At 39.9% G+C, this 16,714-nt stretch overlaps 1 protein-coding gene across 4 annotated transcripts in view; it reads right to left on the minus strand.

Annotated features, from left to right (window-relative positions):
• Window positions 1–16,714, minus strand: part of SANBR (SANT and BTB domain regulator of CSR) — a 285,399-nt gene that overhangs the window by 212,691 nt on the left and 55,994 nt on the right. For all 4 annotated transcript variants that reach the window (XM_085612351.1, XM_085612350.1, XM_085612352.1 and 1 more), the window contains 3 exons: window positions 8,128–8,214; window positions 7,939–8,049; window positions 5,719–5,842 (listed from right to left, as the gene is read on the minus strand). In XM_085612351.1, the coding sequence (XP_085468477.1) occupies window positions 5,719–5,842; window positions 7,939–8,049; window positions 8,128–8,214 (322 nt within the window). The remainder of the gene's footprint in view (window positions 1–5,718; window positions 5,843–7,938; window positions 8,050–8,127; window positions 8,215–16,714) is intronic.

Raw genomic sequence — 16,714 nt, forward strand, 5'->3', positions numbered from 1 at the left:
TCATGGTGAAACAAAAGACAGTAGGATGTCAGTTTTTTTTTTGACACAACATTTAAATAGCTAGTAAATGAATAGTACAAATATTTCAAAATGTATCAGGAATTACGAAAGCACATTTTTTTTTTGTAATTCGTAAGTGTGATGCAAAAAAAGACTTAAATAAGAGCGAAACAAAGCAGAACACTTGGTAATGTGCAAATGACAAATATTGGCCGAAATCAATTTCCCAGTATTATTGTTTGTACACTGTATAGTGAGACATTTTGTGGCTATTTTAATGGAAAACGTGCTGCTTGCAAATGAGTGTGAACCACTTTATGCTCTAGTTATGTATTTATTAAAAGTGACAGTTTTTAAACATGATTTGAGAAACATTCTTGCCATTGCCCTGATAACAATGCTGTTAATAAACTAAGACGCAGGTCAGGGGTCATGTGTAGCATATATGTGTCTAGATTTGTATTATATATGGAGCAAAGGGTTAGTCTGTTAAATCAAACAAAAGAAAGGTTATACATTAGACATGCTGCATGCTGAACTTGCGTATATGAAGGTGCTCTCATATGTGATGATGAAGAAAATGGCAGCTCATTGAATTAAAATATTATTGCCCAGGATCACATAATTTAAAACCAATTTATGGGTCAAGAGCATTACAGTTAGGTTGAGTAGATTATTTAAATCACTAGACCTGTAGGCCTGGTGAAACCTTTTATGGTTTTTCAAGGCCTGCTTCATTTTGCCTTTCCATCAATTTACTGCGAGAGGCGTTTTCTTTATTTTTTTTTATTTTTTTTTTTAAGATATTCCTTTGGCTTGTGCATTTGTGTTTTTCCTGGAGCATTTTTTTAAAATACAGTTTGAAAACGTTTTACTTTTTTTTATGGTTTCCGTTATGGATTGTTGTTTCGCATTACCTTGGAGAAATGGTGGTAAGGATTTTAAAATGGTACTGTTACTTGAAAACAGGAGTAAACATTTTTAAAGTATCCAATTTTAATTATCCTCAATTTACGACAAGAAAGTAACATTTATTTTTTAGTAATATTGTAATAGCTTGTTGTTAGATGTGTTAATAGTGTAGTGTGTAGGCTATGTTCCTGACCAGTCTGCAAACATGCCAACTTATTGAACCATTTAAAAGGTGTTGGTCATTCACTTCCTTTGTTTTTTTTTATTATTCTGGATTACAGACTACCTGCAAACAATTGGCATTGTCACATTTCCTGAAAACTCTGCTACTTTTATCAGAATTTCTAGGAAATTGTAAAAGTAGGGTGTCCTTTTCCTAAGTAATTATAAAAACAAATGATGCAAACTCTACAGCATTGTTAGTCTATGTTTCTCCCTCCAAACAAGTCAGGTAGCATTTCCAGCCCCTCAATCCGGAGTTTTGCAACCATTTTGCAACCTGATCTTGTTTAGATGGCCAATCCACGTTACTCTGAAGTAATTTAGCAAAGGTCGTTCTTCATGTTTTGAACAATACTATGACTCAATTATAGTGATGTACTAATCATCAATGTATAAAGGAAGGACAAAAGCTTACTGTCTGACAAGTAGGATATTTTTTGATTTTTTTTCCAAATTGCATGAGAAAAGTGAAAATAAATCCTTAAATATGTGTGTCAGGGTATATTTTCTTTAGGAAAATGTAACACTGCAATTTCAAAACCAATGCAGTGACATAGTAATGCTATATTATATATATAATAGTTAACATTTGAGCAAATGGACAGGGTGTGGATTTATATGCCCTAGCCATCATCAACATTACAGTATTCAACAGTATCTCCATTATGGAAAGTACCAAAGATTACTATTTCACTCAGAGAGTTGAAATGTCATATAGATTGAAGGGTTAATGGTTATACGTATCTGTTAAAGGTCCAGGGATGTATAAGTTGCTAAATATTTTAAGTTGGGTAGGATGAACTTTGCTTGCCTGTCATTTTGACTTACAACTCTTTTCAAATTAGGTATGATAGACCTAACTCTGGCAACATGATCATACCTCTCTTAGTACTGTACCAGAGGGCTCAATGGAGGTGGTAGTAAATGCTTGCAATTATAGGTATTTTCTCTAATTTCATCCTCAGTAGCAGAAGCAGAGCAGTTATGTTTTGATGTGTGTTCAATATAGATCACCAGAGTAACTGTCATCTCTGTCTCTGAGTAGAGAAACAGTTCACACACCTTCAATGAACCCAAGCGTGTCTGTCTTTGCAGTAAACTTACCATTAGGCTTAAGTAATTGGTTTCACTTTGATAATAAAAAATTAGCCATGTTCTCCATTTTATACTAGTATTAAATCTAAATATATACATACTTACACACATATACACATACTTACACACACACACAATAAAAAAACTACATTTACATTTTATATTTTGCAATAGAATGTTGTATTTTCACTATTATGTTGAACTCCTTACCTAGCTATGTTTTGTTTTTTAGATAGCTTCGATTGTTTAAAGAATCTTTTATTCAATTATTCTGGCTTTTAATCTAAAGAACATTTTTAATTGTATTTTTTCTTTGAATAATTATAACGTTTCTATTTTAACCTGAAAATGACAATTTCATCAAGGTACTTGTGTAAGACTATTGTTGTAAATATGTATTTTAATCTTCTACGTGGTAAAGTTGCATGGTAACGTTTGATAATCCTTCAGGAGGTATTAAATAAGTTTCTGTCCCCAACCCGGAGAACACTGACTAATGCAGAGGAGAGCCACCTGCGACCCAACAGTGTACAGTTTCTATAGAGCTCCCAGCATAAATTCATCTGCAGAGTCTGCCCATGAGACTCGCATGCAGCGTAGACCTCCACTGTTCCTTGCACACTTCTCTATTCCAATGTTCTTCTACACCACAGCCTGGTGGCCAATCAACGCACAGAAGGAGCTCCAGTTTGCATCCATTTCCTGTCTCTTCCACCTCTCTTCCCTAGTTAGAGACTCCAGGTAGCCTCTTCTCTCTCTCGTTCTCTCCCTCACCCTCTCCCTCCCTCCCTCCCTCCCACTCTCTCTCTCTCCCTCACCCTCCCCCTCTCTCTCCCTCCCTCTCCCTCAACCCCTCCCCCTTTCCCCACATTGTATAATGGAATTATCTTGGTGTGCAAACACTTATAACTCAATGTGGATGTGCGTTATGGCCAGTGCTGCTGACTTTAGAAAGGGGGAGCCAGGTGCCTGTGATTTTGGGAAAATCACTTAAACTCACTGTGCCTTTAAAAAAATCAACAAGACCTTCTCTACTGTAACTGGTGCTCAAGTAAAACGATCCAATAACTTCGGGTCGAGTTTGCACCATATAAAACTGCAAAACAAAATGTTCAAGTGGTGCTAATGCAAACGAAATGCTAATGAAAGCAGAGCTGCAATGTATCAGGGGGTTATAAAGTGAGGTTTTATGAAATGTAAGAAGGTGAACCAGAGATATCAACTCTGAATGTATAGGAAATGTAAGAAATACAATAAGATTTACATTACACTAAAACAGAGGGGTCGTTATTTCCAATGCATAAAACTAAGGTGAACTTATATAAGCCAAGCTTTCGTCTAAAAGGTCCCAGATTCCTTAAGCTGGTGGAACTGCTATTTCTATCCGTTTTACAAGCATGTGATTACCAGTCTTCTAAGTGGAAGCTATACAAATAGGATGGCCTTATGAACTCGTGCTGCCAGCTCATTGAGATCTTTTGAAAATACCAAAGGAGATATGAGACAACCATGTCCCAGCCACTTACTCAGTGCCAAAATTAATGCATTTGTCAATACTCACTTTTAAATGCGTTTCTTTTTCTGTGGAACAATTTTTCTCTACCTATGTAGTTTATTTTCTAGTAGTGAAACTTAAGGAATGGATATGTAATCAATATACTCAAAGTTTAGATTTAAAACGCTTAGGTCCCCAATCTTCACAAATATTTATTAAAAGCATCTAACATAGGTCCAGTAATTTTATTGTCTGGAGTCTCAACTAGGTTTTTTCATAAGTCTCAACTCTTGTACTTTAAATAAAACATTTTGAGAGTTAAAGTTGCAGGTAGGCTCTGACCCTTCACCCCAGTTCCTATTCATTGAGCATTTGTATCCTGTGGGTGTCCTGGGTCTCATGTGTTCACACTCCAACAATATCATGGGGATAACAAGCCAGTTCAAGAAAATGGGTAGCTCTGCAATTGCATTGTGGTGCCTTCCCTATCTGACATCCAGCCTATCTTATCGGACTGCGAGACGAAGGTCCTTAACTATTCTTACTTCTGGATAGAGCACTTTATGTTCCAAAGACCACCTTTTTCCACCATAATCCTTGACGCCCAATCAACAGACTACAGAACCCCTTGAAGGTCTATTAACTGGATGCAGCAACTCAAGTGCCCACATAAGCTGTGGACAGGTTGATCCCTTGAGGCTGAGGTGAGTGATGAGGAAGTAAACTCGGAGGCTTCATCATGCTGAAAGCAGTGCATAGACAGTGGGGGATCAGGTGCCTGACCCATGATGTGTAGTTGAGAAAACCAGTGCTTAAATGAGCAGCCCTCTAATTTTATATGAAAAGACCCTCAATGGCAACCACGCTATCACAAGGTTGAATGGAAGAAGCCTGAAAATCATCCAACAAGCTGTGAGAGATAAGATTAGCGGAGCTTTCCACTGGACATCCTTTAGAGAACACATCATAATTTCAAACTTTAAACAAAAAGGAAAATTAGTACAAGGAATTTGTTTTGAACAGCAATGGGGTTTCAAGGGAGGGAAAAAGGATTTTTCATATATCCCCTGAGTTAAAAGGTACTATTTATGAATAATTAAGTCCCAAAATCATTGGTCTAAAATGTACACGAAAGCTACATTTTACAATAAACATCCCTTCATTGGAAAGAAGGTAACCAACAAAATACGGCTTAACCAATTCCTCTGAAATAATTTGCCTTGGAGAGGGAAATAACTCCCCTCTATTATTTGATGACTTTACTGCCTTTAGTATTACAAAGTAGACAGTCAATAATATATACTCTGAATAGCTGTGAGCAAAACTTGAGAATGAAAATGGTGCATGAGGACTGCAGGAGAGCAACAATACATGTTGCTCCAGGTCATGGCACAGATTACTAAGAACCATTCCAAATAAATTCTTGTGAAATCAATCCTTCATTACCTTGTTACCCTTCTTTCATTGCTTGTCGATGCTTATGACCTGTCTGAAATAAGATGGTATATTGAATAATGTTTAAACATATGCCAATGAACTATATGTATTTAGATGGTGCTAAAGCCAACACACTGAAATGAACGTTAAAAAGGATTCAGTCAGGCATTAAGCAAGTGAATATATTCTCACATATCTCATGCCATTTGAAGCAGGTGCATTGAAGCAGTTTGAAGGCAACATATTATTCTAAAGACCTAGACAGACAGTTTAGATGCTGCAGGGCAAGTAAACATTAACATGTTGAGCAGTACATAAAACAACTCTACTTCTCCAGAAAGAGCCCTATTCTTAAAAAGGCACTTACTTTTCACACTAAGTAGTGCTAGATTTGAAGAAAGAAAAAAAAAATCGAAAGTTGAGTGTTGCAAAAACTAGAGGCCCTATCAGGTAATGTATACAAATGGACTATGGATGTCCACTGTTGGGTAAAAAACTGTGACAATCTAAGAATGAACAAATTGCTTTACCTGGCAGAGGTATCTTAAAACACTCACTTGTTTACATCTTGAACAGGTCAACCAATTGACAGTCCCCCATAAACGCCAGTAGACATCTCGCCAGGATTTTAGTTCAGCATACAAACTGGATAAATATTCATGAACTTCCCATGTTTTATCCCTGTAAAGAATGACAAGGCTCGGAGTTATATCCTCTTGGACTAGTGTGTAGGCAGAGACTAATGACTATTTGCATTCTCTTAAAGTTACTGAGAACTTTAAAGTAATTTAAAGCTTTGAAAAGGTAACTTCACAAAGGTTGTGTAAAGTGAATATTAATGCACCCTAAATTCAATTAGCTAAATCAGTATTGAACTTTTTTTAACTGAACTGTGGTGCTAAATGCAGCATAAGATGCCAAACTGAGACCGAAAGACGTTTGAAAGGAACAAAGAGATTATGAAGTAAGTTTTTCATTAATTTCATTTGGGATATTTATATACTACTCAACTAGATTTGAGCAGGAACAGAGCAATGTATGGAGAACCGGGTAATATAAAACAACACAATATTAATAAATAGACAGTGGGATAAAAAAATCATTTGCATCGGAGCAATGTATGGAGAACAGGGTAACATAAAATACAATATTAATAAATAGACAGTGGTACAAAATATAATTTCCATCTATCTGCATTAGGTGCTAGAAATGTTTGTTTGGAGGTCCGATGGTGGGTCAGGCGCCTATTAGTACTCCGACCTCTTTAGTTGGTTTCTAATAAGTTACAATTTGAGCTCCTTCCTAAATTGAAGATGGGTTGGAACAAGGCTATTTGGAGCAATAATCTGTTTGGAGTTAGGCTGGCATAGATAAGATGTTTGTTTCATATTTCATAAGGCCATATTTAGAGTTTGGCAGACAGGTTTCACCTCACAAATGTGACAAGTTCCATCAGCCATATTAGAGGTGCATTATATCCTATGGTACTATTAATACAAGGGACAGGATATCCATCACAAATGTGATGGAATATCCAATCAGCCAAATTTTACATAAGGCTTGGCATTACTTTGGACGCCTCTACCGCAGACTGCTACATTCACAGTGAGATCGGAGTGCTTAATTGACCAATATTGTTTTGCAAGATAACACAGCAGTACTTACAATCTTGCATGGGGCAAGAGATGACAGAGGTATGCCTGTGTAGAGGGCCACTGTTTAAACTGAATACATGTCCAAAAATGTACTTTCACTGAGGTGTGCTTATATTTTGAACAGTAAGGGCATCTGATAAGAGACAGTCTGGTTACTATACATGTGAGCATCAAGGGAATTAGCACATGTGGGCAGGAGAGGGGAAAAGGCATTCAAACATCATATCACAGCCCATAATCAAAAGTGTGTTTTTTGAGTTTGTGTAAATTATAAATCCAGTTTCTGTTGGAATCATTTATGTATGCCCTTGACATTAAATTCTGGCCAAGGTAAAGGCATGGTTAGAGGCACTGGATTTCATCAACCAACAATGCATCAACCCTTTCAATACCCTTAAAACTTCTTTATCATAGAAGGATATTTACAATACGCCCTTATCATGTGCATATACATCACGGTTATATAGGTCATAGCCAGTGTACAAGGAAGCTTTGCACAAATGCTTTGCAAACATTCAAGAAAGGCCGCTGGAAAACCTCCAAGCACTGAAGGGCTTAAGATAAAAATATATATTGCCTGCTTATTGGTGAGCTAGGCTCAATGCCGTCTCTCACAGAGAAAGGACCCAAGGAGTCAGGTGGGTTGACCCATTTCCATATTGTATGTTGTGGTGGGTGGAAACAAAATATCTGATTGGCTGTTAAATATGGATGAAGAGGAGTGCCTGAAAGCCCCTATATGTCTCTAAGTATATAATATACAAGCTTGCAATCCCAGCAAAAAAATCTGTCTCTAATTTCCCTATTAAAGGTGACTTGTGACACATCTGGTCACCTGTAATAAAGAAATGATGTTGCCACTCGACATATTACAGTTGAGTTCTATTTTCCCAATGCCTACTGCCAGAGCCTGCAGTCAGGGTGGAAGGCAGTTCATGGTGCATGCTTCAAGACAGCATTTGTTTAATTTAACTTGAAACGGATCCAAATATCTTTAAGCAAAAATTGCTAACTGCTTTTGAGTGTGTTTTGCAGTACAAAGTCAGCTTCTTTGTATCTGCAATGAACATGAAGTAACATGTGGATGAAGCAACCAAGTGCACAGAACAAACAAATACACACCTGATATGATGATAAACAATATTGCCATGTTGATTTATGTTGATCTTTCCTGGAAGACAAGGCATCTTTTGTTCATTTTCTTTAGTCAAAAGCTTCTTGCACAAACAACATCTACAGGACAATGAAAAAGAAGTTAAAGTAGGCATCGCCTGCATATATGTGGCACAGAAAGATTGATGACCAACCCACCTATACAGTGTGGCAGCAATTCCTGGAGAGTCTGGGTTCTTATAAGCAGGATCGAACAATCGCTCAATCTTCTTGCAAAATATTTTACTGTCAATCAAAATATAGAAACACTTGTAAGAGTGTATTTGGAGCAACACAGAGTTAATATTTCATTTTTAAACATGCAGGCCTCATTATGACTGCCAACAAAACATTTATACAGCTGTTATTCAGATTAAAGTGAACAATTTTTTTTAATTTTTTTTTTATTATTCCTCATATACCGAGATGGGCATTCCTGATGGGAGGCCACAACCTCTCCTCACCGATAGACCTAACCCAGCCCTGATATTCAAGACCGGTGCGGAGAGAGAGAGGCTCAAACCCTCAAGCAACCACTGCCTTCAATGTCCACTCCTTTTCGCGCTACCAGATAACCCGGCGCTATTTTGAAGGGACCGAACAAGCAGTGCCCAGGTGAAATCATTGGAATATACTTTATCTATTCCGCCATGCAACCAGGGCTGCCCAGACTTTTCCATAGCTGTTACTGTCACATGCCATATCGGATTCACTAGTATAAATTATATATTTCAGGCACTCTATAAAAGTTGGGAGCATTTATGTTTTTCCAGGCTCTACATATCTCTCGTCTTGCCAGAATAATCACATAAAAAATAAATTTGGATGCCGGTTCATTAAGATGATAGTCTGTATGCAATCCGAACATAATCATTCTTGGAGTGACTTCGATTTGTTTATGTAATACCTCAACTAAAAAGTCTCGCACCGTGACCCAATAACTTACTATCTCAGGACAATCTATAAACATATGATAATCATCGGCTGCAGGCAGTTTACATCTTGGGCAATGATGATCTAGGCCTGTTATCTTTGTTAGCTTTTTAGGAGATATATATGCTCTGTATGCGGTATATAGATGGTTTCTTTTGAGTGGAGCGGATTTAACCACAGCATGTAGCATGGTAAAAGAATCTCCCCATAATTCCATGAGGTCATTGGAATCTGAGCTAATAACATTGCCCCAAAGTTTGTGAAGTTCAGGTTCTGTTATACCTTCTGCCTCTAGGATGGCCCAGTACCAAAAAGATACCTCCTGCTTCCATCTACCCCTCCTTGATACATAGTCAAACTTAGGGTTCAATGAATCAAATTCCCAAGATTTAGTTGCCCACCATCCTGACAGCTGATAGTACTTGTATCTTGATAGGGTTCCACCTGTCAGGCAGGATAGGGACTCCCAATTCAAAAGCTGCAAGTCTTTCTGCAGATCCTGCCAGTAGAACAAGCCTGCCACTTTAAGAGGACGAGATAGTTGGTCATTAAGGCAGTCTGGTATACCTGGAGAGTCCCAAATCGGAGCGTGAGGCGCATAATATGGGATTTTTGGACTCTTTCTAACGTACAGACAGTTCTTAAGAGCAGTATCCAGAATCTTTAGTCTGACCCTCTTAAAAAACCTTGGGTCACCATACTTAAATAAAAAGTATTCTTGCCCCAGAGGTATACCATGTAATAAGGCTTGAAACAATGAACCCAGAGAAGAGGCATCTGTCTTTCCAGCTAACATTCTGACATTTTTAAAGTGAAACGAGTGACAGTAGACAAATAAGTCCGGTAGAGTCAACCCTCCCATTTTAAGGCTTCTCCTTAATTTTTTCTAGGAGATCCTTGATGTCTTAGTGTTCCAAATAAAGGAGCCTATTTTCCCCTGTATTTTAGCAATGTCAGATGCTGGAAATGTCAATGGAATAGAGCCAAATAAAAAAGTAATCTTCGGCAGAATAATCATTTTAATTAAATTTACTCTGCCAAAAATACCCAAGGCGAGACCAGACCATCGTTGCAATAGGCCACAAACGTCCTTATAAACTCTCATCAGGTTTATTTGAGCTATTTCCGAAATATTTTGGGCCAGAATTATACCTAAATACCTCATATGTGTCTTAGCTCTAACTGCCCCTCCTACTTGGTTCCAGTGCATAGTCTCAGTTTTTTCCTTATTTACCTTATACCCCGAGATTACTCCATACAATTCTGCTTGCTCAAACAATCTTGGGGTAGCCTCAGCTGGATTAGAGGTAAACATAAGGAGATCGTCGCCATATAGAGCAAATTTTAGCTCTAGGTCTGCAATTCTAAAAGGATGAATCATAGGATCAGACCTAAGCTGACAGACAAAAGGTTCAATATAGAGATTAAACAACAGAGGTGATAAAGGACACCCCTGCCTGGTTCCGCGAGAGATTATGAACCAGTCTGAGAGGACTCCATTTACCAAGACTTTTGCTCGAGGGCTCTTATATAAGGACCGAACAGCTGAACAAAGTTATGAGGAAGTCCAAACCTGGACAGAGCCGACCACAAATAGGACCAGTTTACTTGATCAAAAGCCTTAGGGTCAGCGGAAGCTTCTTAGCCACTGCAACATCTACTGCTGCAATAGCTTGAAAGGTTAGCTCATTTAACTGTCTATCAGGAATAAAACCTCTCTGATCCTGATGCACAATCGTTTTAATGACTTTGGCTAACCTTGTTGCTAAGACCCCTGTGAAGATTTTATAATCAGTGTTTAACAATGAAATTGGTCTGTAAGACTCAATTTTTAGGGGATCTTTATTAGGCTTCAGGATCAGAGGGGCTGTGGCTTCAGACCAAGTATCTGGAGTAATATCACCCGATAAGTATATTCTGTTGAACAAAATCGTCAAGGCGGAGACAACTTCCCCTGACTCTATCTGATATAGTTCAATTGGGAGCCCATCTGGGCCAGCTGCCTTGCCCCTGGCCATTTTTTTTTATCTGGGCGAGGACTTCCTCTTCCCTTATATGCAAAGCCATAAAGATGCATTCTGTTTCCGTTAGCCGAGGGATCTCTATCTGGTTTAACCACTCTTCTATATTCCGGGTAGAAGGACATATATCTTCTTTGTATAGGTTTTGCATGAATGATCTGGCTTCCTCTCGAATTAGGACGTCATCATGAGTGATGACTCCTATATCTTGAAGCAGAATACATTTAATCTGGTTTCAAACTCTATCCGTTCTGGCTTTCCAGGCAAGAAGTCGGCCACATTTTTCCCCATAGGAGAAATTCTGAAGCTTACTTGAATCCCACCTATCTTTTAAAATGTTATCTAGACTTGCCTGGTATTCTGCCCGCAAATCATCTAATTCACTTTGGATAGATAGTATATTTTTTTGAGGATCTACAGAGGCCTGCTGAAGTTGCTCTTCTTTTTTCTTGATCTTAACAAGGCTCTCTTTTTCAATCCGCCTCCTAACCTTATTTCTCCTGATCGTCCATGCGCTTATGGTCCCTCTAATGTACGCCTTAAATGCTTCCCATATAGTCTGATCGTTTGCTGTTCCAGAGTTGAGCCTGAAATATTCCTCTATATCCGATTTTAAATTTCCTATAACCTCCTCCTGCGATAGTATAGACCTATCTAATGTCCACCTTCTCTGTTGATTTTCTTTCTTCAGGTTTATGGTCAATTCCACCATAGAGTGATAGGAGAGTATAGCTGGAATATTTGCTACGGAGTCTACCTCAGGGTAGAAGACTTGGTCCAACAGAAAGTAATCAATCCTCGAGTGGTGCCTATACTTACGGCTATAGTAGGAAAAATCCCTCCTGTTGCCGTTTTTCACCCTCCAGATGTCTATTAGGTTGAAGTCTTTAATAATATTTTTCAGCTCTACTAACGACTTACGGGGGGGGGGGGTATATTTAACCCTAGATGTACGATCTAGATTCTCATTCAAAACAAGATTAAAATCTCCTCCCAATCCAACTGGAATTGTCAAAGCTGAGAGGCTGGTTTTTAAACATGATAGAGCTCCGGGTGTAACCTGATAGGGCCCATAATATACTGCACATGCTAATGGAGAGCTTTCGATTAGAAGAGATGCAACTAGCCATCTCCCTGAATGGTCCGTCTCAAACTTTTCTACTCTAATCCCCTTATTAGATCGAATTATAATTGCCACTCCCCTTGTGTTTCCTATCTGTTTGGAAGAGCAAAGCTCTTGAATCCACCTATGCTTACCAAACGCTGCCTCACATTCATATGTCTCCAGGTGGGTCTCTTCCAATAAACAGATATGGGCCTCGGATTTATTTAAAAATTCACAGACTTTAGCCATTTTCCTATTATCTCTCAGTCCATTGACATTCCAGCTAATAATTTTAATTCTATTGGGAATATTATTCATCAGGGTTTTTTTCCAAGTTTCTCCTAAGGTGGATCATTTTTCCTTCTAAATCTATTCTCGCCCCAATTTCAATCCTTACTTTCATTTCCAAAATTATATGAGGAACACATTTTTCTTTTTTACTCCCTCTACTCCCCCTCCCCCTTACCTTCCCTCTCCCCCCTTGAGGAACCCCCCCCTTATGGTCTTTGGCAATCCTGTCGCCTATCGGGAGTCAATGAACCCAACTCGGGATAGAACCTCCCATGGATAGTAAGATCATAATAGAGTGGCATGCCGTTTTCCCTTTACTCTTTATTATTTTTCTCCTTTTTGTTTTTTTCCTCTCATTTTTCTCCTTTATACTACACCCCTCTCTTTTTTTTTTTTGGGAGATATTATAGGGGGATCTCAAAGTACGGGTAAACCTAATAGAAAAGTAAAGAGAAGAGAGGATAGAGAAAAGGAAGCAGTCACATCTCTTACTTCTCTCGTTTAATTTTTTTTTTTATATTAGTGCGGAGTCTTCCTAATATCAGACAAAAATGTGTCTACTTCCTGCGGAGATGTAAAATTATACGTTTTGTTACTCCAAACGACCCGTAGGGCTGCTGGAAACTTAATTTGTACCTGCGCCCCCAGACTTCTCAAATCTGGCATTCTAAAGCCTAGCTCCCACTGCCTCTGTGCCGTTGCCCGGCCCACGTCTGAGCGAATGAGGTATTTAGTGGTATCTATCTGAAGGGATTTATCAATTAACGCTCGACCCAATATCAACTCCTTAACTGCATATGTTTGAAAATTAACCAGGATTTTCCTTGGGGCTTTCCTATTGGGATGCTGCCTAAAAGGATCCCTATGCGCTCCCTGAATTTCTTTTTCCAGGTCAATCTCGGGTTTGTCTCTTAATATTCCCTCTCTAAGGAGCTTACAGGTCAGAGTCTTGACGTCGCCATTTTCCGCCCCTTTAGGTACATTCAAAAATTTAAGATTGTTTCTTCTGGCATGCAACTCTAATCGCTCAATATCCATTTGCAGCAGTCTATTCTGAGCCTTTAAATCCACTATATCTTTAGAGTGGTCTTGAGTAACTTGAGATAAGGTAGCGACCTCAGCCTCCAGCGCCTCTGTTCTATTACTAATATCGTCCAGCTTCTGCTCCAGACTTGTACATTTCACGTTTATCTCTTTCTGATTAAACTCCGAAATTTCAAATTTAGACAATATATCTCCACGGAGAGATTGGAAGAGTTGCACGAGCTGGCTGCTTCCGCCATCTGAACCCCCTGAGCAGCACCTCTCAGTATCCAGAGAGAGCTCCGGACCAACAGGGAGGAAAACCCATGGACTATTAACCCCAAGATGCCGTTTCTTTAGCTAAAGGTGCGAGAACGATAAAATGATTTTTTCACCTGTATTGCTGGTATTAAACACTCCTGTTTGTTTTTTCCGGACTGGCGGGATGGCGTGCTCCTGAGTGGCAGGCGGTAGGACCGTGAAGATCCGGCTGCGGATGGGGGCGGAAGAGTTTGCAGAGCCGAACGTCGGACTGCGCTGTGCGAGGGAAGATGGCGGTAGATGTCGGGCAGGTTTGTGGCGGCGGACCAGAGCAGCTGTTGCCAGGATTGATTTCTGGCCACTCCGAAGCAGAAGAGCAACACGGTCAGTGACGGGGGAGGTTGATGGAGCATATATGAATTGTAACCCACCAGATTCTTTATATCTGCGGTGTGTCGCTGCAGTTAAAAATTGGGAAAGCTGCGAGTTTCCAGACTCTGGGACCCCTGTGGGATGCACTTTGTCTATGCTATCGACCCATGTAGGCATGGACACTCTACCGGAAGAGGGATTAAATGTACCTTGGGGTGAAGGCTTGATTGGTGCTAAGAGGCACCAGAGGCTGAGGGAGAGTCAAGCAGGAGTGGTGGGAGAGGCCGGGGGGCGAGAAAGGGGATACCAGAAAGTTGGACTGACCCACTGGCCGCTGAGCTACCGGATAGATTGACTAAATCTATCTCAATTGCTCAAAGAAACAGATATCAGCTACGCTCGCAGATAGAAAGCGAGCTGCAGCCTGCCTTTTCTGGTGGGGCCAGCATAGTAATTCCGACCACACCACGGCAGAGAAAAAAGAGGGATAAGGGTAGTAAGACGGGAGAGAAAAAAAAACAACGTCATGCTGTTGAAGGTAGTGCTCCCCTATTTAAGTCAACTCCCTCACTGAAATCTTTTTTTAATATTATGCAGCAAGTAGCTACCTCCAAGAATAAAGTAACCCCGCCTGTTGCATCCTCTAACATCTTGGATGCATCTAACGGATCCAGTACCTCTAGCACTTCTAACACTAAAAGTACTTGCTCCAAAGAGGCCGATAACCAGATAAATCTTGATATTGTGCATCCCCAAATACGGATTGAGAACAGATTTTCCCCTTTAATGTCTGAACCTGATGGGTCGGTCCAAACAACCTCTCTCGCTGAAATTATCTCTGAGCCTCAAACCCCCCTAGAACCAGGCGGTTTGTTATTACCAAGTCCACAAAAAAAGTGAACAATTTTAAAAACATTTTACATTTTAAGCATTTATTGTTCTTGGCCAATGCAATCTTATTGAGTCTGGTCCGACTGTAATAGTATCTATAGAGTACATTTAGTTGGATTAGCCCTAAACCGGACCATATAACAATAGGTCTAGGGTGTATTAAAGCTCCCACTGGGTCTACTGGTCCTATAATACCTAGGTCATCTCCCTTTCGATCTAAAAGCCCTTGCAGCCAATCAACAGTTTCTTAACAGCAGTTTATATATTAATGAAATAGCTCCCGTACCAAATTCTGTCCCCATGATCTTTTACTAGAGAGGGGTGCCCTTGGCCATTTTTACCATTTCAAGTCTTCGGCAACTGTCAGGTGTCAGAACAGGAGGTATTTTTATGCCTGGTTTGGACAGAACTCGAATTCAGTTTGCAGTAGAGCACATGATTCATGTCCTCCTCCCCACTAATACTCCCCAGTGTGGAGGTCCCAATGAGATCCCAACTCCGGAACCCGGAAAGGCACACTGTTTTTTCCTTCATATGTCCAACATAAAGTGGGGTTCTCTCTGTTAGCTTTTCTTTCCAGCCTATTGTTGACATGGCAGCCTTCCACATCTTTATCACAGGTGCAGTGAAATCTGGGAGGGGGTTTCCTCTCTTGCCTCAACATAGGTAGTGCAAGTACATGTTGTCTCTCATTGCCAGTATATCTAGCCTAATGGATGGTTCCATCAACAGTGCATGTATCACTTTGTTAACCACAACCAGCTGAGTCTATGCTCCGTTATAAACGTAACTGTATAGGGCTGTTAGTGTTATTCTAAGGCATTTCACTTGTGGTAACCGGAACCGCTCTCTGGTTTAGTCCTGTTAAAGAAGGGGTCCACCACAAAGAATGGAGTATTTTGCAGCATGTATAGACGTTTGGGTAAAGATATAATTTTAAAGACAGCTGCTCTCACATTGAGAGTGGCAGCTTACGGCATCTTTTCATGTCCTCCTGGAGTTCGGCAAATGCCATCTACAGGTTGAGTCTTAGAATGTTTGGCATCCCACTAACCACCTTGATTCCGAGGTACTTAAATGTGTCTAAAAAAACTGTCACACAGGACAACTGCAGCTGTCACACCTGGCAGGAGTTGATTGGAAGGAGTGTTATCCAAGTTTATTTTACACCCTGATCTCTTGCCATACTTTTGGAATGTGTTCAATCATTTTGGTAACATTATCAACTGACTATAGGAGAACACCATCAGTAAAAAGAAAGGTTTTTTTACTCAAGTTCTGTACCCCACCAGAACCCAATCACCAAGGGATCCTCCTGATCAAACATACCAATGATTCTGTGAATAAGAGCGAGGAGAGTGGCATCCCTGCCACTTTCCCCTTCCCAATTTGAAGGCTGGCAAGAGGGCTCCGTTCACTCTCAATGCAGCTGTGTATTCAGTATAAAAGAGCTTTACCCTTTACGGGGCATTGCAGAACACTTTGCTGCTTATTATGCCACTTTATATTCTCGCAGAGAGTGGTGCCTCCCTCAGAAATAGAATGTTTTCTGACGGACCTGTTACTACGAGGTTTATTGGCGGATGAAAGGGCATCCCTAGAAGGAACCTTACTGCGGTGGAGTTTGCTGGAGGCAGTTGGCCGTTTAAACTCTAGTAAAGCACCAGGTCCCAATGGATTGCCAATAGAGTCAAATAAGCAATATATACGGATAAACTGAGGGACACACTACAGCAGGCCATTCGAAAGGGCAGGGTCCGGGCGCAGCTGCCCTTGGATCATGCTGCAACTGTAGTAATACACAAAGCCAGGCACCCACCTGACAAATGCTTGTCCTATACACTTATTT

This window comes from Triturus cristatus, chromosome 6 (genome assembly GCF_964204655.1).
Source record: "Triturus cristatus chromosome 6, aTriCri1.1, whole genome shotgun sequence".
Lineage (NCBI taxonomy): Eukaryota > Metazoa > Chordata > Amphibia > Caudata > Salamandridae > Triturus > Triturus cristatus.